Source organism: Medicago sativa, chromosome 8, assembly GCF_051527215.1.
Source record: "Medicago sativa cultivar Bolivia chromosome 8, Bolivia_mono, whole genome shotgun sequence".
Lineage (NCBI taxonomy): Eukaryota > Viridiplantae > Streptophyta > Magnoliopsida > Fabales > Fabaceae > Medicago > Medicago sativa.
The window spans coordinates 56,420,372-56,446,845 of NC_140756.1; the positions used below are offsets into that span (position 1 = coordinate 56,420,372).

Consider the following 26,474-nt stretch of genomic DNA (forward strand, 5'->3'; position numbering starts at 1 on the left):
AATTAAATTTTGTGAAATGACCTTTATGCACATAAAATTTAGGAGATTATGAGTTTGGGTAAAATATGCATTTCATCCCTGCAATTATAGGTCATTTGATTTTTCATCCCTGAGCTTACTAATCCTCCCATTTTGCTCCTGTAAAAGTTAATCATTTGAAATTTCGTCCCTCTTCCCGGTTAATCACTGCCACATCATTAAATTAGCAAAATGGCATGGGAAATGACAAAAATACCCCTGGCTAATTTTTTTTTCTCAAAATGGCTTAAATATGATTTTCGTCCTTGTAATTTGGTCCAGTTTTGATTTTTGTCCCTGTAAAATCTGAAAAAAAATTAAAAATCATAAAAAAAATTCGGAAAAAAACTGTTAAAATTAAATTTTTTGAAAAAAAACAAGTGAAATTTAAATTTTTGAAAATTAATTGTTTTTTAATTTGAATATTATATATTACATTTTTTTTAAAATACTGGAAATTATATTTTCAAAAGTTATAAATTTTGAGATTATATAATTTTTAATTTTATTTTTCTTCATATTTTAATTTTCAAACATTTATTTCCATATTTAAAAAAAAAAAGTAATTTCCAATTTTTTCTTCATATTTAAAAAAAAATATTGGAATTTCCAATTTATTTCCATATTTACATGGATGTTTTTTTTTTTTACACATTTCCAATTTTTTTATAATTTCCAATTTATTTCCATATTTACATGGAATTTCCAATTTTTTTCTCATATTTAAAAAAATATTCAAAGTTTTTTTTACAGGGACGAAAATCAAAACTGACCCAAATTACAGGGACGGAAATCATATTTAAGATTCATCCTCTTCTTATAAGTCAGTGGTATTTTTGTCATTTCCCATGCCATTTTGCTAATTTGATGATGTGGCAGTGATTAACAGGGAAAAGGGACGAAATTTCAAATGATTAACTTTTACAGGGGCAAAATGGGAGGATTAGTAAGTTCAGGGACGAAAAATCAAATGGCCTATAATTGCAGGGATGAAATGCATATTTTACCCTATGAGTTTTAATAAGGACGATTATGAAATTTTGCTATACTTCAATTTTTATATATTGTTAGTAGATGTAGCATCCATCTCCATCTTGTACACTCTTTCTGGATTATATGAACTGATTTCTTCATTTATATTGCTTTCTTCGTCACCCTCAATCATATATCAGAGATAACATCACATTTATTAAACTTTTTATCTTTAACTATACATATTCGATTAAAGTTGTGGAGTGTTGTTGTTTCAACTATGATCTTTTGTTGTTTGATTAGTGAAAATGGTCGCATATCACATAAGCCTAAAATCAGGAATGTGATATCTTTCACCTTTGTATGGTGAAAGGTACCCTTTCATGTTTGATATCCAACATCTACCAGATAATACTTTTTTAAAAATTATAAACTTCATCGTTAGTTTATGTGTAAAGTTAAATCTATAGATACGCATGTCTTAAAATTTATTATAAAATGAAATTATGCGTACCTTCAGGAGGATGTTGGAACACATCTTTCATTTCTTCAATCACAGATGAAAGAATACGAGTGTCATGTGCAATACCAAGTCAGCCAACAACAACAAAATTGAATAACATGTCTAAGTTGCACACTAGCATGACATTTTGTGTTGGATATCCCTTTCTACCAATATAACGAATTTGGTCTTTAGTAAGAACAATAGTTGAAATATGTGTTCCATCTGTTGCACTAATGCATCCTTCAAAATGAGGCCAATACCTACATTCATTTTTTAGTATTACTTTTCCCACCCTATGCCTTTCCTCGCGCGCCCTATTTTTTTCCAATTTTACCCCTTGTGCGGATTACGTTTTCCGGATTGCATTGTTAGAATTTTGCAGATGTATCCGGATTATATAATCTGGAATAGTGTTTTACCAGAACTTTTGCAATTTTAAGCTCTACAATTCGTAAAATAAAATGCAAATAAAATAAAAAAAACAGAAATAAAAAGACACAAACATAAAAACAATTCATTTTATTAATATATGAACAATACATTACAATAATTTTCAAGCTTTTTAAGCTTATTACATAAGATCCTAAATCTATTTCTAATCTCCTAAGAGCCTAATTCTAATCTCCTAAGTGCCAAACCACTGGTATGTGATGGGACATACCAGTAGTTTGCCTATTGGAGGAAAACTGAAGGAGGGAAGAGGAGGGCGGGAAGAAGAAACCAATGCCCCTAAGGGAGGTGGGGGGTGCTCAAACTTACGCTCAGACAGGCGAAGCTAAGAACCACACTGAGCCATATGACCCTCAGATGAACCGCGCTTAGTTGCAGCGCGGTTCCATCCTCATTGACCGTTCATACAAACCCTGAAAGTTTTCAACGAGGCCCTTATCTATGAAAGGCCAACGATGGAAAACCATGGTTGTAGAAGGAAGAAGAGGAGGAGAGGGTGGGAGAGGATGGTGTGAGAAATGGTGGGGTTTGGAAGGCTATTTATAGGGAGGGGTGGGTCAAAAACGGTTGGGAGGCCATAAATGCAGTCAAAAAACGTGGTAAAACATGTTTTTTGACTTGACCACCGACAAAAACATGTGGTGCAAACCACCGGCCATGACACCGATGCAGTCCGGAAAATAGAATCCGGAATACACCTTTGGTTTCCAGAATATATTTTCCGGATTAATGCGATAATGGTGAACGAGGGAAAAGTTAGCACTTCTTTGTAGGGCTAAGGACATTCCGGAATGTAAAATCCGGAACGCTTCAGCATTGGATTCTTTTGAAAGAGAGCTTGGATTCTTTTGAAAGAGAGCCATTAATGTGGGTTTGGACGGTTACAACCACTAACACGTTTTCATTGACTGTATTAATGACCTAGGACTTGTTTTAGGCTATAAATAGGCTTCCATCTTCAACAAATACCTTCATTCTTCACTTCACCTCTTTTCTTCCATTTTCTTCAAATGTTTCTAATTTTTTAGGGGTGTCGGTGGTGTCATGGTCATTGTTGACCGTTCCTATGAACCCTGCAATTGCACTGCAGCTTGTGTGGGGTTCATATAACGGTCAACAGAGACCCTTGACATCAAAGAAAGACACAAAAAAGCACATAACATCTGGTCCGGAGTTCTTTTTCTGGAAATCACTAGCAATCTTGTCCGGATTATATAATCCGGACCAGGGATATATTTGAAATTTTGTAGGGCGCGCGAGAAGGTCATTGGGTGGAAAAAGTAAATCTCTTCAGTTTTTAGTACTCTAATATCCAAACATAGCGTTTGGATAAAACGCTATCTAAACCCCAACCAATACTAGCGTTTGAGGAAAAGTGTTGTCGTTCCAAAGCTAAATAATAGCGTTTTTCCAAAAGCGCTATCTAAGCCATATTATTGTCTGGTTTATCTTAGCACCCGACCAAAAGCGCTATAAAAGGCATGTGTGTTGCCTTTTTAATAGCGTTTATGTAAAAATGCTATTAAAGTTGCGCAATTAAAAACCAAAATTGCTAGATTGTAACCAATTTTGCTACGGTTTTAGTGTTCGGCGGTTCTAAAAGTGACATATGTGATTTTTGTCATGCTTATATTTGGTTGGGTAGCGGACCTTCTGATATTTTGGGTTTCAAATCTCCTTTCTATTGTTTTGTCATCTGAAAATTCCTTCAATTAATAGTTGTATTATAAAAAAAAATCGTAATTTATAGCATTAATAAACTACGTAATTTATTTTTTAAAGGGTCTTGTTAACGAGTGCTCTCGGGGCACTCTTTAAGCATGCTAAATTAGAAAGTTATTCTTTAAAAAAGTCAAACAGTTCAATTTCCAATGTATTAAATACACAGGTTTTCATAAAAAGTTACTATTCTAGGCTCTTAAAGAGTGCCCTAGGGGCACTCGTTAACATTTCCCTTTTTTAAAAGTACACGAGCTTTTTAGTCAAACTTTTAATGGCCCACACAAACTATTTTTTCTGGCTCCGCCACTGTCAACGTTCACCAAATAAAATTAAAACATTCATAATACTCACCTTAATTTTAGCTTCCCACCGGGTAGGATCAACATCAATAATTCCTGTTTGATGATTCCATCCTAATCTGTTTCTTTACCCATTAATTGTTTCCATGTAGTCCAATCCATTCTTAAATTATCCATTATATTCTTCAGTTGTTTTTTAGTATAGTTTTTATTAGCATCTTTATTGAATGCCTCATATATCTCTTCCCATTTCTTATTCCTAACAGCGATTCCAGGTTTCCCACATTTCATATATCTCTTCCCATATTGGTGAGACTAAGGTACCTGAGCCTAGGTGCGTCTATTTCAAGGCAAGCCCCAGCCTCATTCCGAACAGTGACTTCCTCCAACCTCTTTAATGAAGATGGAACCCAAAGGTTAGCCAAAGATTCAGGACTAAAGGAAATTTCGAGATTCTCGAGAATGGGGCGGCTAGAGAAGGATATCGACCGAATTCAAATCCACGCGATGCATGTTTAATAGTTGTAGCACCTTCAGTATCGGTAAGCATATTTGTGAAGAGTCTTCCAATTTTTCAGATATAATCATTAAGACTGAGGTACAATACATGAATGGTACGTTATAAGCAGCATTGTATAATATCACATCACATCACATTTAAATTAAATATGAATAGCTGAACTAAGCAAAATAATTTGGTTAAATATGTTTTTATTCTCAAAACATAATTAACCCTAAAATGTAAAAGAAAAGAAGATGAAATGAATTGTTACATACCTGGAGACAAGATTAAAGCAGCAAGAAAAGAGGGTGAGTGGCAGATTGTTGAAGGCGTAGGTGGCAGAGAAGAGAGTGAGATGAAACTACTCAAGGTGGTGCCAATGGCGGTACTGATCCACGTGGCAATTGAGTAGGCAGCGGAAGGGGTCGAAATATCACCGCCATGCCTTCTGATGTCGCCGCCGTAAACAAGTCTTCCTCAATCGCTCACCGCCATGCCTTCCACTGTCGCCGCCGCCATGCCTCCCGGCGATGCCGTCGATCAAACACAACTTCTCTCCCTCTCACCGCTCCCTCTCACCTCTTCACCGACCATCAGATGGAGATTCAACAATTTGCATCCTGACTTTGTGAATAGGATTCAAAACGCAAAAATTGAGTTTGAGTCAATTTAGTGATTGGTTGGAGATTAATGTTCAAGGCATGAGATTTCACAGAGATAATTCTGTCATATAGTTTTGATAATTTAAATGATGATAAAATTCATCTCTGCATCATAATAAAATTCTGCTTTTTTTTTTGAATCGGCAAAATATTATTAACCAACAAGCCCGTGCAAGGTGCACTAATAAGCTCGGGTGGAGAAAAAAATACAAAGAAGGGGAAATCGGTTGTCGTAGAAAGACCGGCTCGAACAAAAACCCTTTAAAAAACCACCCATAAACCAAGAAACAAACCCAAAAGAGTACTGAGGCAGGCATATACAAATGACAAGCCACAACCCGTGCGTCAATACCGGACGCAAGCCTGAACCAAAAAGGAACACCACCTACTGCCGCCACAAAGTTGATCACAAAACCAAAAAAATGCCAAGCCTCTACCAACAGTCGACCGCCCTAAACATGGCCACCCCCCAACAGAGCCCAACCGGCACAAAAAGCCTGCACATCCCGCACAGACAGGCTGCCTACAGGAGCAGCACATGCGCTGCACAAAACCACACAGGCCGAACAACAGAAGCATGACAGGGACCAAAACAGCACCACTGCAGCGCCCAAAAACAGAGGCAGCAGCACATCAGCAACCCAGAAAAAGAGCACTCCCTATCTCCTCCAAACTTTCCAGGCAAGACATAATTGGGGATTCCAACACCACTCAAAGAATAGGCAAGACGGAATGTTCAATCTACTCAACGTCCACCTCCAAGACATAACTTTCACCTCGTCAATAATATTATTCACCACAAAAGTGGCCCCATTAAAGATCTTATTATTCCGAGCTTTCCAAAAACTCCAAACCGTCGCGAGCCAAATCAACCTTAAACCTTTGATGACCATCTTATTCGTCTCCCCGCCACTTCAACACTCCTAATGCACAAAAAGATTAGGAGGAATAATGAAAAGGCGGTCAATCCATGACATCAACTGACGCCACACCAAAAACGCCACATCACAATGAAGGAAAAGATGAAGGGAAGATTCCTCCACTCTATTACACATAACACACACACTAGACTCTTTCGGATCTAGAACATTCCTCAAAACTAAATTGTCTTTGGTCGGGATTCTATTAAGAAGTACCCTCCAAGCAAAAGCCACCACCTTTGAGGGCGCCGGATTCTTCCACAACTTATCAAACACCCATTTATCCTCTTCCCTCCAATCCACCTCTCAAAAAACCATCCCCTACAATTTCCCATAAGATGACTTAACCGAAAAAACCCCGGAGTCTTCTAACCTCCATCTCCACACATCTTCTTGGGATGACAATCTCACACCCACCAAGTCCTCCTTAAGACTAGTGAGGACCTCCTCCTCCCACCTAAAAAGGTGTATTCTCCAAGTAAAATTCCACACCATCCCATATTCCAACATCGTCCCCATCTCCCCCACCTTGGCTTCCCGTTGAGTCGAGATCGAAAAAAGTCTTGGGTATTTAATCTGGAAACATCCATCCCCTCTCCAATTGTCATTCCAAAAGCTTGATAACCTCCCGTTCCCCACCTTCCTTTCAACCTCCGAGTTGAACCAATTATTGTTACCAAAATTACCAAGCTTGACAACCTCCTTCCACCATGAGGAGGTGTGCCTCGGCCATACGCTAGTACCATCCTCCAACAAACTCCCCACACAATTGCCATATTTTGAAATCAACACCTCTTTCCACAAAGCATATTCGCCGTCAAGCAACCGCCATCTCCATTTAGCCAAAAGGCTAACATTCATGACCCGGATATCCTTAATCCCCGCTCCCCCATTCCTCTTTTGTTGACAAACCGATTCCCATTTCACCCAACTAATCTTCTTACCTCCTCCCACTCCACCCCATAAAAATTCTCTTTGAATACGAACAATCCTTCTCCAAACTTGCACCGGCAACTTTAAGGATAAGAAAAAAATAGGAATAGCATTAAGGACCGCATTAAGGAAAACAATTCGGCCACCAAAACTAATGTGTTTATGTCCCCACGTATTCAACTTCCCACTCAATTTCTCCACCAAAGGATCCCAAGTTGACATACTTCTCGAATTCGCCCCCACCGGAAGCCCCAAGTAATTGAAAGGCACCCTCCCCTTACTACAATTAAGAAAATTACACGCCATATCCATGAAGTCATCATCCACATTGACCTTAATCAAGGAACTTTTGAAAAAGTTAATCTTTAATCCCGACGCCATTTCAAATCCTCTTAGGAGAGATTTCATCACCCAAAGGTTATCCACCGTTGGCTTACCAATACAAAGTGTGTCATCGGCATATTGTAAATGGGAGACCACCAAATTACTCCCACCAAAGGTAAAACCCTCAAACATATTTCTATCCACCGCATTAGTCATCAATCCACTAAAACCTTCCGCAACAAGAAGGAACAAAAAAGGAGCAAGAGGATCACCTTGCTTAAGACCTCGATGTATGCTAATCTCCTCTGTAGGACTACCATTCACAAGAATAGACATACTACCACCAAAGACACAAGCCTTCATCCAAGCCACCCATTTCTCACACATACCCACTCTACCCATCATATACTCCAAGAAACCCCAATCCACCGAGTCATAAGCCTTTTCAGATAAAATTCTGCTATTGAAACAATTTAAATGACAATTCTTTGATTTAACCCCTGAGAATGCATTACTAATACCTGCATTGTTTTTAAAATTGTAAGAAATGGTGATGTATCGATCAAACACACAACAATAGTTCAAAGAAACCTTAGTCTATGTTTGGTTACCCGGTCAAAAAGCCAAAACGCGCGTCCATGTCCTCAAAAGTGATTTTACAGTGTTTGGTTCTCCTCTACAAGTCCACCGCCATCGTACGTTTAGCTTTTTAGAATCAATTTTAGGTGAAGCTCCAATTCCTAGCTTCTTGAAATCGATTCTATCAACCTCACACATGAGTTGATCAATTTCTCCTTTTTACCCTTTTGTGTACGACTGAAAGGGTTTGATATAGGGCTTTCAAAAATCTGTCGTTCTCCTTTGCAATGATTTTTCTTTTTTACTCTGAATTTTGCAATTATATTGTACATAGCAGTGGGTAGATCAGCAACATGTTGAAGGTTGAAGATGAATAGATCAACAATGGAGCAAGGGAGAAAACAGAGAGAAAGAGAGAGGGATACGGTGCATGAGAGGATGTGACTCAATTAAATGGAGTTTTAATCCAAACCATTTATTTCAATCAAATGGTTGATAATAATATTCTCTCACTCTGGCCCCCTATTTATGACAAACACATTAAAACCTATTTTAGTCATTTAAACACCCAAAATCAATTTTGACACAAAATATCCAAACAACATATTTTAAACGAATCACTTTTGTGGTGAAGGTATCCAAACATAAATAATTTTACATTAAATTCGTTTTTAATCAAAATCAATTCTGCAAAATCAATTCAATCAAAATCAATTCTAGCCACCGCATAACCAAACACACACTTAGTCTCAGATTATGAACTTAATTTATATTGGAAAGGCAACATTCACGTACTAGAAGAAGAGAAGACAAGCACGTGTCTCTCCTCTATTTTTATTTTTAATTAAAAATAATAATGTACTGGTTATTTTTAATCTGAACCATTGAAACCTTTTTTTTCCACATGTCAATCATCCAAGTCCCTAAATGGGATAAATGGAGCTAAGGGTAAATGGAGCAAGAACTATTATTCTATAACTATTTTTTTTTTGAAAAAATTATTCTATAACTATTATTGATTGATTCGTCAAATAAACTGGCGGAGATAAATTAAAGTTAAAGTTTAGTTTGTTTACATACATTTTAGAATAATTTTGTGTGCAACCATTGTCATGTCATCTTCTTCTTAATCAAATTATTGCAGTCTTCCAACAAAAGATTTAAATAATTATGGATATGAGGTAAAAGAAATAAATAATTAATGCAATTGAAAATTAAAAAAGTGTCCTCTTTTGTTGGTAAATAAATGAGTATGTTATAAAATGTGAAAGAGACATTTTAATGAAATAAAATAAAAATCTTTATGCTTAGACCATCCCCAAAATGGTCTCGTTTTAAGGAGCCTATTTTGAATTTTATATACTACTAATAAGAGGGCCCTACAACACTACGTCGTACTTATGATGCATTTTGCTATAATGGTAAAAAGTTAAGGTGCATTATATTAATGACGATACGTGACTTTCCAAACCAAAAATTAATCATGATAACGTACCTTATTTAAGCTATTTTTACAATTTTTATGTTACCCGCTTTATTACGTCAAGTTTCTTCAATGGAGAGAAAAAGTAAAGAACAAGTTCATACTTGTATGAAACTCTCCTTGATGTTCTTACCAACTATTTGTGTGTTGTTAGAGCATCTTCAACATTCTATCAACAAAATAAAAAGAGCATCTCCAACATTAAATTCTTACTGGCTTGCATTAATCTTTTTTAGTTCAAGTTTCTTATATATCTTTGTCATTAAACTTCTCATATAGAAACTGTGATTGCTTAATTCGAACAAATACAGCTTAAGCAACCATGAAATTAATCCATTAAGATAACAACTTATTTATGATGTGTCAAAGGCAAAACATATTAGCCAAGGAGATTAAACGTAGGGACAGCTTGGAGCTTCAATTTCAGATTTCAAAATCATGAAATGCTTTACGACTTTTATCTAATTATCTAATAAAACAAACATAATTGACGGTGATAGAAATGTATAGTTGTAAAAATTTCATATAACATGGTAATGATCTACAATGACGGTTTACATGATACACACATAAAGCTAGCTAGTTTAGTGGATCTACATAAAATAGAAACCATGACATGTGGTTCACTTAATCAAGACAAGACCAAAACAAATCAACAGACACATATTCTAATAGTATGTTTATTAGATAAGATGACACTAGCAGACTAACAAGTTATTTCAAATGCTAACAAATGATTGATTGCATGAGACTCTATGTAAAGGAAATCAAATTCTTGAGATCAAAATATACAACAATCTTCCTGTTAGCGCCTCATACGATTCCTAACATATAAAAGCAAATAACTCCCAAAAACTCATAATTAAAGGTGATAATAAGTGAGGTTTTTCAATGACTTTACACACAAAAAACCCAATATTTTTTTTCAAGAACAACATCACTATGACCTTTTGTATACCATGTCTTGAATCTTGATTAGAAAACCAGAAAAACAAATTAATTTCCACAGACTTGTGAGTCACTGAAATGCAAAATAAATATTTATGTTTGCTTCCTTCCAATGTCATCTTTTTAATGAAGTCCCAAGCCTCTGACCAAACATCATTCTGCCAGCTTCAGAAATCTTTGCACTCCAAACTCGCACTGCACTGCCAAACATATACCTGAAGAAGTTATTCAAAGCCTGTGAAATTCACTACCAACAGGACCAAAAGATTAGAATCTGCAAATACCTAAACTATCTGCAAATACCTAAACTATCTGCTATAATGAGATACAAAAAGTTACTAAGTCACATAATTTTAATCTATGGACATAATGAGGTTTTACAGATCAAAACATATAGCAGTATATGATAATTTGATTCTGTTAAGATATCTAATAACCAAACCAATCAAGTCGAGAATGGCAGCAACACATAGCAGATTATTAGAACTTAAAATCTTTTACCTTTGTCTGCATACTGAAATTACTTTTACACAACAGACAAACAAAGTATTGCTTCTGAAAAAAATTGACTTTTGGCATGCATGCTAGGCAACCTTAAAGAAGATGATCTAAGTCGTAAAATACAATAGGTACCTTGAACTAAATTACTTTTTTCAGTACCCAAATCTGCAACAAAGCAATGGCAACTGAACACAAATGATTTCATATGAAACACAACATATAGTCATATACTTGAGTAAACTTTGTATGAAAGAATTGCTAGAATGGGTTAACATCAAAGTTAACTAATTTTGTTTACCACAAAAGCCAAACATGTGCAGAACATATAGGTGACAATGACATTCTAAGTAAGCTATAAAAAAATCATAAAAGTACTAGAACATATTAAAAGTATAATGTAGTCCAGGGATACCTTCAAAGCATACAGAATATTTACATAAAGAGGGATGTGGAAAGGGAGGATAAAAGGTCAAATGCCCTGTTTCCTAACTACCTACTAAATTTCAACAAGAGCTCAGGCACCTTTTAAGTCTTACTGTCTATTTCAAGAGGGGAAAAATTCTCTAAAATCCTACAAACGTAAATTACATTTATTTATGCTTCTTCAGTTAAGAAGAAATTATGCTTCCATAATATTCACTCAGAATAATATGATACTGTTAAACGATTCATGAACATAAGTTTAGCGATTTCCCATATAATGGTAGCATCATAAAAGTTAAAATTGAATGCAGATACCACAAAAACGTGGCCAAATTTCTGCAATATTTGTAAAATTATATTATTTTCTCTTGAACCTAAGTGACGTGAAATTTATAATTTTTCCTTGAATTTTAGTAAGGTCATCATTATCTTCAACCTAATAAATCTTTCAAGTTGCAAATCTCAACACTTGGAAAGCTTGAAATCCAAAAACAAGCATTGTCTAATGAGAAGCTTATTTTAGTACAGAGGGCCAATCCCAGGTAGGTATTATAATGAGAAACTAACTAGATCAAATAAAAAATGGATATTTTGGGGCTATGGAATTACACAGTTCAGCCGCAAAATGGTTGAAAATGTGGTGACAGTGACATGCATGTAAAAACACAAGAAAGATCTAATTTTGGTGGGAATCAGAGGATGGGGAGAGGAAGGGAAAAGGGAAGCTTGTGAGTTTGAAGTTTGAGAGAAATTCTCATATGGAACCATATTAAAAAGTTATTGAAATAAGTACAAAGTTCTATAATTTAGTGAGCTTATTAGACACTAACTATCAAACTAACAGAAAAGCTAAAAACTTAATATTCTGAAACACGTATAATTGTCAGACGAAATCCAATCTTCATCATCGTTAATGCAATACTCTAAATAAAAAAGAGACAGTAAGAGCTTGCACCTTAAGGAGACACGGTTGAGTCAAATTTCAGTTGACACGTGACAGATCCCCTTGGTATATCGGTTAATCTTTTGAGAGAACGATACTTGTTAGTTAGGTCTATTGAAGTGTTGAAAAAAATAAGCACTGTGTGCAAAACAAGCCCGTGACGCAAAATATATTCTGTAAATGCCAGCTCATCTTCAAATCCTTGATATCCTTCTATGTGAATACAGGTCAGGTGGGATTCAAGACATTTCGGAACTGTTGTTGGCTTTGGATCCCATGTTCTTAAAGGTGATGGTTCCTCCTACAAGCAGCAAGGGACACAACGACTCAAAGTTATATTTGAGTGTGTATAGATAGATACATACATACGTGCATACATAGACAGACCAAAAATTGATTTAATTAACCTTGAGAACTTAACAAACCTTGCTGCTCTGAATGATGAGAACTTGAAGCATATGGCATTTCTCAAGCACGTTGATCAAAAGATTCATGTTGAAGCAGGGAAGAATGAACTTTAGATGATGTAAATTGCAAAATTCGGGATGGTTTAGAATAGGGGTGTGAAGTGGCCACTGTACAGATAACAAATAATTGCGCAATATTAGTACAAAACTACATATACAAATAGATACATATAAATCATAATAATAAAACTTCACCTTTGTTTTCGAATGACGCAAAAGTAGATGTAAATCATGTTTTTGATCATGGAGGTGTTTGAGCATAGGGTCGACAAATTTACTTTCACGCAGGGAAAATAGATCAAGATATGCTTCCTCCACAGTCTGCAAGTTGCCAATGATTCCCAATGTGGTTTTACCGTACTTTACATCAAGCCAATCAGCATCTATTTGAAGACAAGTCCAAGAGAAATTTGTAGTGGTTAATTTTAATCTCTTGGAGGAAGGGGGCATGGGAACGTTGGTCAAGAATGAGCAATCAAATAAAGTATCAAAAGTTTCAAGTATGGGACAGCCAGAGAGAAAGTCAATTAGTGGATCCACAATGTCTATGCCGTCGATGTCCACAATGCCAGGGTCGATTTTCAACATCTTGAGTGACGGAAAATGAACTGAAGAATGTTGAATCTTGACAAGGATTGAGCCAGCAAGACTGCAGTGTGTGTTATCAAATCAAAAAGACATGTTAAATAACATTCTATATATGTTACTTTAAAAAAGTTGTATATCACGTATACGGACATGGATACGACACTGATACTCCATCACAACTAATAATTTGGAAAAAATTACATAATTAAGTGTCGTGTCGGACGTGTCCAACACCGGGACACGCCTAATCCGAGAAGTGTCGGTGCTTCATAGATAATGAAGATCAATTTTGTGATGGTGGCATTAGAATGAAATAACCTACATGAGGGAAACGAGATTGGTGCAGTTGAAGAAGGAAGGAGGGAGGAGAACTAGTTGGGCTCCAAAGCCACAGTTAATAGTGAGATCAAGTTCTTGAAGGTGGGGCCCAATGGCAGCACGGACCCACATATCGACGCATTCGCCGGGAAAGTTGTAAAAATCGGAGATACTGCATCTGAGACGGAACTTTTGAATGTCGCGGGATCTACGGCGGGAAAGAACAGCATTCACGAAAAATGCAAACCTTCTGAAAATTTTGCGCAGTTCCTGGTTACCGCTCATGTCGTCGTCGAAGTCGAAAACCTGTAGATGCTCCCAAAGGTGGAGCCAACGGCGAGAGACGAGAGTCATAGTCGCAACGGAGGTTCTGGTTGGGAGGAAGGAGAGTATATGGGAAAGAAGAGAGTCCGGTAGAGTACTAAATCTATCGGTGTCGTTTTCTACTTCTTTCTGTCGTTTAGAGCTTACATCCGTTGCCATCGTCGTTCTGTTCACTCCAAATTCGATTTCCAGATTTTTCTAAGAGCGAGCGAAAATGTCTGAGTCTGTTTGACTGACTCATTTTACTAAACTGCCCGGCTATTTATTGCATTCAAATAATTAAATCCACGAGCTTATTCTCTCAATTGAAAAAATAAAATTGATAAGGGTGATAGAGCTGCCAATGAACCGAACCAACTCGATTAAAGTTTGTAATTTGATTCGACAATTGATTCGTCGAACTTGGTTCATGAACCAGATGAGCCGAACTTGAGCTGAAAATTAAGTTCGTCAACTAATTGAGCTGAATTTGAGCTATATGTAGTTCGACTCGTTTGGTTCACGAGATGACTCGATTATATATATAACACTTAGAAAATATTTTTAAATTTATATATAATTGATTTTACACAATTATAAAATTGATTATATATATAATACTTTAAAAACTAAGACAAAACACTTAGCAATAATAGGATAAAAATGAGTTACTTTAAAATTGATAGACAACGTCATGCACAATGTTGTTGTAGTTTTTAAGGATTTCAAAACTAAAATAGTTCCGCATCGGATTATGCATGAAAAATGGAGGATGCGATTATTTATGACATAAGAAGGAAATATTGGATTTGGTGGTTGTATACTAGTGTTAATTACTATGTGTAATAATAGCTAAATTCTTTGACTTTTGAGTTACGTGGTTCAAGTGACTTTACTCATTTCCTTACCTAAAGTTATGTGCTTTGAACAAACGAATTGAACCTAATGAGCCGAACCAAATTGTTCGTGAACTTTAAACGAGCCCAACTTGAGTTGAAAAAAAAGTTTGTGTCAAACTCGAACCGAGGTTCGAACCAAGACAATTCTTAACGAGTCGAGTCGAACTCAGACAAGTTCTATTCGACTCGACTCATTTCCAGCCCGAGGTGATGTTAATTTATGTCTCAAGGGCACATGTTAAAAAACTAAAAAGAACAAGTATTTGAAAACATAATATTTTAATTTTTAAAAAGTTAAATGCACGATTTTTAAAACGTATATTTTTATAATGAGTATCTTGTCATGTGCTTTTTGTAACGCCCTCCTTTTTATTTAATTATTTTAATTAGTTTTAGAATATATTTATATGATTGGTATGATTTACATGATTTATGTGATATTTTGTTATGTTATATGTTGGTATTTACTAGCATAATATAATTGTTATTTGGTGTAGAAATATATTTGTTATTTGTTATAGATATATTTGTTATTTGGTGTAGAAATATATTTGTTATTTGTTATAGATATATTTGTTATTTGGTGTAGAAATATATTTGTTATTTGTTAGAGATATATTTGTTATTGGTGTATTATTATTATTAAGTGGGGGAGAGATATATTTAATTTAGAAATAAATAAGATTATGAGGAATAGAGTAGTTTTGAGGTGTAAGAGAAATAAGAAGGGGGTTAGAATAGAAAGAAGAATAAGTTGTTGGGCCAAAATAGATTTAGGAAGAGCGTTTAGTATTATAAATAGAGAAACTTAGGTTAGAAAGAGTTTACCGAAAACCGCTTTTTGGAAAAGAGGAGAACAAGAAAGAAGAGAAGAGGAGAGAAAAGTCAAGAGAAGAGGAGAAGACCTTAGGAAAGAAGAACGCTGCCTCTGATTCATGAATTAATCTAAGGTGAGGGTGAGACTATCTTGCATTAATATTAAGTTGTTAAATCATTAGATTACATCTAACAAGTTGGGGAGAGTTTGTGAGAATTTGAGAATTAGGGTTTTGAGAGAAATTTGATGATTAGATGATGAAAACTTGTTGAATTGATGTAGAAATTGTGTACAGACCTTAGATAATCCATAGGATGATTATTGGAAGTAGTTTTGAGGTTAGAACCATGAGATTAGGTGAAACTTGGAGAAAATCTGCATTCTGCTCGAATTCTGATATTAAAACCTGTATTGATCGGTGCGGAATTGGTCTTAGGTGTAAACACGAAAGTTGTAGGTATGGATGTTAGATTTCTAATGTCGTTGGTCTCACGTCAAAACGATTTATAGAACTTGAGTTATGGTCAAATTACTGCACGTAGGTCACAGTGAATTTTTATGGACTTTCAGCACAACTTTTCCGAATTTAAAATGAAAACTGGTATTGATAGGTACAGAATTGGACTTAGGCGTAAACATGAAAGTTTTAGATAATTTTGTTAGCTTTCTAGTGGCTTTGGTTTGACGTGAAAATGATATTTGGTCTATGAGTTATGATGAAAATACTACAGGGAGGTCTTAGCAAAATTGTACGGTGACAGCATTCTCTGTTTCATGTTTTTGCGTTTTGTTCATATGTTTCTGTTTTGAATTGATCTTTGTTGTAAACATGAAAGTTGTTGATATTTGTGATATCTTTCCAATAGCTCTGGTTTGACATGAAAATATGTTGTGGATAATTTATTATGTTTTTACAAAGATACATAGTGAATTATTGTTGATGTTTAAATACGATGTTATATGAAGTTGTTTATGATTGATGAATATGATGTTTTAAGATGTTGTTTATTATCATTTGATATTGTTATATTATGATATGACATGAATTATTTATGTGATCCATATGTTGTCATGATGCTAAGATGTTAAGACGTTAAGATGATATGAAGTTGTTAAGTCGTCGAGTCATTATGAAGTCGTCAAGTTGTTAAGATGTCATAGATGTTCATGAAGTTTCTAACACGTAAGATGTTGAGTCCATGCATACTCATTTAAAGATGAGGGCTCATGCCCTGGAGCTTTTGCTCAACCACGACGATGGAGCTTATGCTCAACCAGAGACGAGGGCTCATGCCCTAGGAGCTTTTGCTCAAATAGCGACGAGGGCTTATGCCCTAGGAGTATATTTATGCTCACAAGCGACGAGGGCTTATGCCCTAGATTGGTACCACATGCATTTGCATTATCATGATGATTCAAGATGGTTTAAGACGTTAAGAGTTGCATAGTCGAGCCTAGATGCATTGTCGAGTCAAGTTCTTAAGTTGTGATGTTTTAACGAAGTAATCTAATGATGAAATATTTGTATGATGTTATGTGACGATGATTGTGACTGTTATATGATGATATATTGCTAAGATGAGTTGATGTTAACTATGTATTTGAATATAATTGTTGAATTATATGAAGTTTGTGTTGTTAAATGTAAATGATGATTTATATACTTATTATTATTGTTTGAGAAATCTCACCCCTTCTGCTTGAAAATGTTGCTCTTTGTATGGGTAACTTGCAGGTAATCAAGATTAGCTGCGGTCGTGGGTGACTAACTCTCACTGTGTCCTTAGGTGCTCTGATACGTAACGGGATGAGGATTTTGATACTATTTTCTGTTCCTTTACGTATTGCCTTTTTGAAGTTTAAGAATTATTATTGAACTAAGAATTTTTGAGATCATTCAAGATGAGGCCTGCGTGCCAAGACTATTTTAGATGTTGAATTAATTCCGCTGCGAGATATTAAATAATTTTTTGATTGAATTTGAAGGATAAATATTTATTTATTCCATTTATGATTTTTAAGAAATGTGACATTCCGTTTTGTGAAGAAAAACTTTGATTTTATTAAGAAATTTTTACGTTGGGAAAACGGGGTGTTACACTTTTGATGACACAAGTTAGCATTTGTCAATTGATAAAATAACATATAAGATTTTGATTATTGATAATGTTGAGATCAATCCTCAAGATCTCTACATTGTTTTTTTTTTTTATAAATATTTTCAATTGAGAGGATCTATTTTCATCAAATTCATAGCAAGGACATGCTACTGCTTTCCTTTTTCTTAAATATTTGTTCTAAAAAACAAGAATATTGATGATCAACAATTAATTGATTCAAATGGTAAATTATTTAAACTAGTTAAATAATCGGTGAGGGGTACGATCCCCGACTTTTGTGTTTATTTAGATAAAAATTCGTTTGGAAGGGGAAAAAACCCTTAGATTTCACCTAAAATTCTTGATTTTTTTTGGTAGATTGACAAAGGAAAAAAGAAAGAAAAAAACCCAAAGACATGTCTCAACCTGAGGCATCAAGGCTCAATAGTGACTCCAACTCCGAAAGAGGAGTCTGCCAAAATGTCACACCTAACCTTGAAGAACAGTCGAGCTTGGTCAAAAAATATGCACAACAGTTTCCATCTCTAAGCACATGTTGGAAAGAAATGTTAGGAACATGCTCCTTTAAACCAAGGATCTTCACTAACAAAGAAGCGTATGCATGCATATGCGAGCAGTTCGAATGTTGAAGAAGGCGGAGGACTTCTAAAGAATTTAGCTCGCAAATAACTTGTTGAATAGAGTTTTTTATTACCAACATCAAACCATGATAAACACCAAAGAGCTCAGCAAAAAGTGTATACCCCTGCCCCTCATTAAAAGAGAAGCCAGCTATCCAATTGCCCTTGTTGTCACGAAGTAAACCGCAAGAACCAACGTCACTAGAGGCACCACAACTTCCACCAATAACTTAACGTGTCCATCTTGAGGTGGGGTGCACTTAACAATGTTATGATTAATGTGGTGCCCAGAGGAGCGGATATTAACAGAAGTTAGGTCGGTACGCATGATGTCTATAAAATGAATGGCATATTTGGGTTTTCCATTACTTGTCACCAAGCGTATGGTTATTTCTGAAGCGCAATATCCACCGAATAGCTATTGCAAACATCTTACCAAAAGGTCCTTTAAACATAGTTTGTAACCATGTTTTCATGGTTGTGAAGCTGGATAAATATGTTTGATTAACACTACAAATTTGTGGCCAAACTTCCTTCAATGGAGCACAATCTCTAAGGCAATGAAACACATATTCATCATGGGTTCCACCTTGTATATAAAATTAACAAAACAGTATTTTTTTTTTAAAGAAAAATTAACAAAACAATATTAAAAGTACTATTTGACATGCGATATAAGTTTAATTTTATTCTTGTTTCATTTAATTTAATAAAAGTAATTTAAAACTACCCACCAAAAGTAATTTAAAACAAAATGGTGTTTTTAGTCCTACATTTTCATAAAAGTTCACATTGCATGTTTCAAGCGACATTTGTTTATAAAATATCATTGATAAGACCTTAAAGAGTTCGACCTTAAATGGAGCATACCCGAACTCGACCTTAAAATATCACAATTTAGTAATTTAACCATTTTTTCATCGTTGTTAATTTTTCTATAACTTCAAATTTAAGATTAAATTATTAAATTAAATAGATAAGTTACCATCTAATACATGAAAAAATATATTATTTCCCTAAAAAAGAAAAGAAATCTAATACATGAAAAAAGTATAGTCTAAAAAGGTGGTTTTATAAGTAATGAAGCCTCTTTCAAAAAAAAGTAATGAAGCCTAAAAAAGTTGTTTTTTTAAGTAATAACTGGTGTAATAATTCGTGATAAGCAATAGTAAGGCTCGTCGGGTTTGAAAAATAATAAATTAGTAAATAAATTTTAATTTTTTAAAATAAATTTATTGTAAATATAATTGTTATTTTAGTTTGGTATAAAAAAATTGTTATTTGTCCTCTAATTAAATGTAAAATTGAATAAATAACTGTCAGACAACTAGGAAATTTGTACAAATTATTTGGCCTCAAAAAGTTGTTTAAAAGACTAACAACTTTTATATATAAGATAATCTTACTTTAAGTTAATATATAATAATATATAGTAGTTTTTTTGGGTTACCATGACATTGATGCAAAATTTCTACCGCCGTTAACAATGGTTAATTTTCGTCAGAGAATTTGTGGGACACACAAAGTGGATTTTCCCCATCCAACCAAATTTTACTATACGCATGAGCGAGGAATCAAACATCTGATCACATGTTTAAGAGAGTCAAATCTCTTTAGAGAAGTGCTATTTGGTGCAAGAAGGGGACAAACGAAATTCAAAGAAGCTTGACGTGTTTTCTTAGTAATGGAAGATTTAAGGGAAAATTCCACTTTTGATGGCATTCATGGGGAGGAGGCTGATATCATCATGTGAAATGGGAAATTTTTTGCCTTCATTGGTTGTCGTCAAATTGTAATTCGCACCACGTATCAATTCCCATCTCTTTATCACTTGGACCAATTCAATTCATTGGTGCTTATTAGAAAAGATGGCACTGGCAGATTTACAAGTTACTTCAAATGCTAACAGATGATTGATTGCACGAGACTATGTAAAGGAAATCAAATTTTTTAGATCAAAATATGCAACAAACTTCCTGTTAGGGTAAGCAAATGACTCCAAAGCTCATAATTAAAGATGATAAGTGAGGTTTTTCAATGAATTTCCTTTACACATAAAAAAACCCAACAAATTTTTACAAGAACGACATCCATATGACCTTTTGTATACCATGTCTTGATATTAGCAAACCAGAAAAACATACTAATTTCCACAGACTTGTGAGTCATTGAAAAGCAAAATACATACTTATATGTTTGCTTCCGGTGTCATCCTTTTAATGAAGTCCCAGGCATTGACAAACCATGATTCTGCCAGCTTCAGAAATCATTGCACTCCAAACACGCACTGCACTGCCAAAGCCTGAAAAATTTACTGCCAACAAGACAGAAAAATTAGAATCTGCAAATACCTAAACTATCTGCTATAATGAGATACAAAAAATTACCAAGTCACATAATTTCAATCTATAGACATATAGGTTTTACAAATCAAAACCTATAGCATTATATAATAATTTGATTCTATTAAGATATCTAATAACCAAGATCAATCAAGTCAAGAATGGTAGCAGCACATAGCAGATTATTAGAAATTTAGTTTTGCAGACTATTAAAACTTACATCTAATTTGCTTTTACACAACATACAAAGAATTGCTTCAGAAAAAATTGAGTTTTGGCATGCATGCTAGGCCAACTTAAAGAAGGCACAAACACAAGCATGATCTTAGTCGAAAAATACAATGGCTACCTTGAACTAAATTACCTTTTTCAACACCCAAATCTGCAACAAAAGAATGGCAACTGAACACAAATGATTTCAAATGAAACACAACATAACATATAGTCATATACTTGGGTAAATTTTATGAGAAAAAATACTAGAATTGATTAACATCAAAATTATCTACTTTTACTACAAAAGCCAAACATGTGCAGAACATATATAGGTGACAATGACATTCGAAAGTATAAAAAACATTAAACATAAAAGTACTAGTACACAATTGAAGAAGTATAATGTAGTCCAGGGATACCTTTAAAGCATACAAAACATTAACAAACAGATGCATAACATAGTTGACATGGCACTCTAATCAATCAAAAACTTTAAATAGCATTATACATTGGAAAAGTACAATATTGATCCCAGTTAGGTATTATAACGAGAAACTAACTATATCAAAAAAAAAAAAAAAAAATTGGATACTTTGGGGGTATTGGAATTATATAGTTAAGCCACAATATAGTTGAAAATGCAGTGACCACTATTGATATGTATGTAAAAAGGAGGCTTGATAGTTTGAAGTTTGAGAGAAATTCTCACAAGAAATCATATCGAACAAATGATGAAATGAGTACAAAGCTCTATTGTTTCTATAGCTTATTAGACACTAGCCACCTCATTCACTATCAACCATCTAATCTAACTAACTAACCAACAGAGAGTTTTTTATTTGTTGCAAAGGCAAAACAAACATATCATTAATATAAGAAAAAGACCATAGGCACAAGAAGTGCACTATGGAAAGAACAATCCAACCAAGTTCTCGATACAAAAGAGTATACCGACACAAGCTCCTAACCAAACCCAACCAAACATGAAAACCAACCCTCACACTTTGCCGCATAATTATTCAGGAAGTGAAATACCTAATTGACAAAAGCTTTCCAATTCCCCAATATACTAAGCATCGCCTCTAAAAGCAACAACTGCAAGAGCCTATATACTAAGCTTGATTAGAAGTTTGGCACCAATTCACTATCCACCACCCTCCCATATACACTTGTTCAGCGCCAAGCCTCACACCAACGCACTTCAATACCTACTATTTCACAGTATGCACTGCTCATCCCCTTGAGAGTGGAAAAAGAAAAACAAATTGGACATCGCGACTAAAGAGCTTCCACATAAGTACAAGTTTAATATCACGTTGAGGTCCACGAGATACTCACATCCTCTAAAGCTCTAATATCTCAGACGATCAAGACAACATAATGAGTTCAAAGCCAAAACCACTCTTGTACTCCACATCTAAAAGTCAGCTTCAGAACATATTTGAATAAAACACACTAACCACTAAGACAACAAAATCACAATCATTTGGAAAAAGATGGCAAAAATCCAAAACAACCTTCCTACACCAAACTCCCGCTACCAACAAACCCAAAGCAACAAACCCTCCCATCAGCAAAACCAACCCCCACCAAACTCCCGCTAAATCGAACAAACAAAGCCAGCAACATGTTACAACCAGAGACCACTCCAAAATAAGCAAATCAACATAAAAAAGTCAACAAACTTATTATTCTCACTGGCTATAAACTTGAGGGAGCTTCAGATTAAGAATTTTAAGTTTCCAAAAAAGTCAACAAACTTATTATTCTCACAGGTGTATGGCTATAAACTTGAGGGAGCTTCAGATTAAGAATTTTAAGTTTCCAAATGAGTGCATAGGATTCCTCGTAGGTATGACTATAAAGTTTAATCTTTTACTATTAATATAATTGGTATTCATTTGGAATTCACTGATTAATAATTTGGTAATTTACAGAAAAGGATACATGAATTGAATGGGTATTTAACTAACAAAGTATTTCTATGCCAACATAAAGAGTACACAAATAAATAAAAATTTGCAATAATAACTAGTACACAGAAGACATTTACAAAGTTACAATAAGTGGCATGAAACCTAGAAGCTTTTCCATCAATTTCAGTAAGCATGTTAATGGTCATCACTTTCTCAACCTTAATAATTTAGCAGATTTCAACTCTTGCAAAGATCAAAATCCTATAAGGAACATTGTTACAGGGGAAAGATTAAAATAATTTAGTTTGGTACAAAGGGCCAATCCCAATTAGGCATTGTTATTGTTATTTGAAAACAGATAGATACAAAATATTTTGGATGCATTGTAAGGAAGTTAAGTTAGAACTAAAGCCAGCCTTAATCAACTTTGATTCATTAAGACAAAAAAAAGAAAAAAAAGACCGCGACCGCGAGAGTTTTTACCTTATGAGGATACAGTTGGGTCGAACTTAAGTTGGCACGTGACAGAGCCCTTTGATATATGTGTTAATCTTTTGAGAGAACATTCCTTGTCTGTTTTGTCCATTAAACTATCAACAAAAATAAACATTGTCCTCAAAACAAGTCCGTTCTGCAAAATATATTCAGCAAATGTCAGCTCATCTTCAAGTCCTTGATACCCTTCTATGTGAACATAGGTCAGGTGGGATTTGAGACATTCAGAAACTGTTGTTGACTCCGGTGTCCATGTTCTCAATGGTGGTGGTTCCTCCTACCAGCAATAAAGGAAACCATGTCATTACTCAAAAATATATTGGTATGTACAGATAGATACATACATGCATGTATATATTGACAGGTCAGAGATTGTTTGGATTAAAATTGAGAAGTTAACATACCTTGTTGCTCTGAATTATGAGAACTTGAAGCATGCGGCATTTCTCAAGCACGTGGACCAGAAGATTTGAGTTGAAACATGGAAGAATGAACTTCAGATTTTGTAAATCGCGAAATTCAGGATAATTTAGAACAGGAGCATGAAGTGAACACTGCTTGTAGACGATAACAACAAGTGATTGCAGAATATTAGTACGAAACTACACGTATAAAAAGTTAGAAACCATAAAAGTATAACCTCACCTTTGATGTCGAATGACGCAACCGTAGATTTATAGCATCATGGGGAACTAGGAGGTGGTCGAGAACAGGGTCGACAAATTCACTCTCAAAACGGTAAAAGACATTGAGAAATGCTTCCTCCATAGTGTGAAAGTTGCCTACAATGCCCAAATTAATATATCCTTCGTTTATATCGAAGTAAGTCCAAGTGAAATTATGATTGGCCGGTTTCGAGCTCTGGGAGGAAGATGGAACGAGAGCATTGGTCACAAAGACTGCAGGTTGAAAGTAAAAGTAAACCTGCAAAGTTTCCAGCTTGGGGCAGCCAGAGAGGAAGGAAAGTAATTTACTTTCATCCATAATTTCTGTGCCGAGAGACAACATCTTCAGTGATGGAAAATGAAGTGAAGAATGTTTAACCTCCATACTGATCTTACCAGAAAGACTGCAGTGTTTACCAAAAACTGACAGGTCAATATAACATTCTATATTTGTTATAAAAAACAAAACAAAAAAAAAGTAACAGAACAATAGATGAAACAAAATAATATTAGTAATTTGATGGCAAACAGGCAACAAGCTGCGCCGCTAATCCTTTTTGGATGACAAAACCAATCCTCTTAAATAGACCATCGAAAGACCTAATTGACACAACATTGCTATTCATCATGACCCTTTTCAATTTGAGCATAAAAATAAATGATTGGATATTATTGAGTTTAGTAATTACAACTTAGTGAAGCATTATTTTGTGCATAATATATAGTAATAAGAAGGTGTAACAAAATTGATACTGCAATGAGAGGTTACCTAAGGGAAAGGAGGTTGGAGCAATTGATGAAGAGGGAAGGAGGGAGGTGTATAACAGCATCAATGTGAACATAGAGATAGAGGTGTTGAAGTTGGGGTCCAATGGCATCAAGGATCCACGATTCAACACAGTGGACAAAGTTGAAATAAGAGTTGTCAAAAACGGAACGATGAAAGGTGAGATCGAGATGGAACTTATGAATGTTGCGGAAATTGCGGAGGTTGAGGACAGTGTTGACGAATAACAGAAACTTTTTGAATGGAATTGAATGTAGACGGTAACAGTAGAATTGGAAGACTTGGAGATCCTTCCAGAGGTGGCGCCACCGGCGAGAGACGAGGCTCATAGTCCAAACAGAGGTTCTAGTTGGAAGGAAGGACATGATATGGCACAGGAGTGTGTTCGGTAGACTGCTCAATATGTCGATGTCATTGCCTCCGCCATCGTTTACTAACTCTTCTGCTGATTTCTGTGGTTCCATGCTTCTTGATTCTGCCATCGTCGATTCGGTGTATCGTACAAAGCGTGGTAGCTAAGCTAACGAGTGTGAGTGAGTGACTTTCACTAGGGTTTAATGCCTTTATCACTTTCGATTTAGAGTTAGTTTGTTTGTTAGGTGAAAAAAATTATTAAAATAGGAATAATCACTTTATAAAATATTAGAGTGAAGATTTGTTTTTGTCCTTCACAAATTTTTTTTTTGGGCCAATTTAGTCCCTAATAATTTTATTTTTTTGTCAAATAATCCCTAATAATAATAAGAGCACTGCTAAATGGTGCGAAGATTTTTTTCGCACTTAGCACACGAAATAATAATGGAAAAATATAATATTTCCATTATGGAATTGGCAGTAAAGACTCATTTTTCCATAACCTGTTAGATTGCCACTACATGTACCTTTCTGCAACCTGTTTGTTTTTGTTGCCGCCATCGGCACCACCGTTGATAGTCGTAATTGCTTTCATCCAATGGCCTTATGGATAGGTTGTTGCTTTGCAACAATCATCCGCCTATTAATTGCGCTATCCGTCGTCACCGTGGTTACTATCACTACAACCACCGCATGTTGTCAATTACTGGAGAGGAAAAATATTGCATGGTGAACAGTGAAGCGGGGGCAACAACAGCACAATATAGCACCACGATTTACCGGTGACATATTTCAAGGAGATTAGTGTGTGTTAGTCATTTTGGCTGAAATAATGAATGAGAAAAAGAGATATCTGACGGTCATTAATGCTACACCTCCTTCGCGTGGATTGTGCGAAAATTATTTTCGCACCATAAAGTATTATCCTAATAATAAAATCTAAAGTAATCCATGACATTTTTATATTAGGGACAAATTAGTCTTAGACACAATGTATACAGAGAGACTAACTTGTCATGGTATGAAAAAGTTCTTTAAAAAAAATGGTATGAAAAGGTTAGAGACTAGTTTGGATTTTATTTTTGTCAAGTACTAAATTGGCCCTCACAAATACCTCCATCTTGAGAAGCGACAATGGTACTAAATATTTATATGGAAATCATGAATAGTTTCTCCAAAATGAATGTATTAAGTATTGATAAACATGCGATCACCAAAAAAAAAACATCGATAAACATGCACAAATATGTCTAGTGGGGTTGACAAGATCTTGAATCAAGGGGTTCACACTTTTAAATTTTAATTAATAATATATATTTAAAAAATTATATATCTAGTATTATATATGACTAGCGGAAAACTGGCGTTATATGCTTGTCTATC

At 34.9% G+C, this 26,474-nt stretch overlaps 2 protein-coding genes across 6 annotated transcripts; both read right to left on the minus strand.

Annotated features, from left to right (window-relative positions):
• Positions 1–10,083: 10,083 nt before the first annotated feature.
• LOC146899750 (F-box protein At4g09920-like) lies at positions 10,084–14,118 on the minus strand. 4 transcript variants are annotated; one of them, XM_085735855.1, is made up of 5 exons: positions 13,562–14,118; positions 12,847–13,300; positions 12,610–12,759; positions 12,197–12,485; positions 10,084–10,512 (listed from the first exon to the last, which is right to left on the minus strand). In XM_085735855.1, the coding sequence occupies exons 1-4, from the start codon at positions 14,038–14,040 to the stop codon at positions 12,198–12,200; spliced, it is 1,371 nt and encodes a 456-aa protein (XP_085591981.1). In that variant the 5' UTR covers positions 14,041–14,118; the 3' UTR covers positions 10,084–10,512; position 12,197. The 4 variants fall into 4 exon arrangements, with proteins under 4 accessions (XP_085591981.1, XP_085591979.1, XP_085591980.1 ...); XM_085735853.1 differs by having other exon boundaries at positions 10,084–10,517; XM_085735854.1 differs by having other exon boundaries at positions 10,084–10,532.
• A 6,185-nt stretch (positions 14,119–20,303) lies between these two features.
• On the minus strand, positions 20,304–25,296 carry LOC146899751 (FBD-associated F-box protein At4g10400-like). 2 transcript variants are annotated; one of them, XM_085733080.1, is made up of 5 exons: positions 24,720–25,296; positions 23,931–24,354; positions 23,690–23,839; positions 23,274–23,562; positions 20,304–20,630 (listed from the first exon to the last, which is right to left on the minus strand). In XM_085733080.1, exons 1-4 carry the CDS (start codon positions 25,217–25,219, stop codon positions 23,275–23,277), a joined length of 1,362 nt encoding a protein of 453 aa, XP_085589206.1. In that variant the 5' UTR covers positions 25,220–25,296; the 3' UTR covers positions 20,304–20,630; position 23,274. The 2 variants fall into 2 exon arrangements, with proteins under 2 accessions (XP_085589206.1, XP_085589207.1); XM_085733081.1 differs by having other exon boundaries at positions 20,304–20,618; positions 24,720–25,278.
• Between the last annotated feature and the right edge of the window lie 1,178 nt (positions 25,297–26,474).

Bases quoted from the DNA above. Each gene is read 5' to 3' on its own strand.
- LOC146899750 (XM_085735855.1), bottom strand. From the start codon at position 14,040: ATGGCAACGGATGTAAGCTCTAAACGACAGAAAGAAGTAGAAAACGAC. The intron at 13,301-13,561 runs GTAGGTTATTTC...CACACACTGCAG, and splicing joins ACCAATCTCGTTTCCCTCAT to TCTTGCTGGCTCAATCCTTG. The intron at 12,486-12,609 runs GTTTGTTAAGTT...TGCTGCTTGTAG, and splicing joins TCATCATTCAGAGCAGCAAG to GAGGAACCATCACCTTTAAG.
- LOC146899751 (XM_085733080.1), bottom strand. From the start codon at position 25,219: ATGGCAGAATCAAGAAGCATGGAACCACAGAAATCAGCAGAAGAGTTA. The intron at 23,840-23,930 runs GTGAGGTTATAC...GTCTACAAGCAG, and splicing joins TGCGTCATTCGACATCAAAG to TGTTCACTTCATGCTCCTGT. The intron at 23,563-23,689 runs GTATGTTAACTT...TATTGCTGGTAG, and splicing joins TCATAATTCAGAGCAACAAG to GAGGAACCACCACCATTGAG.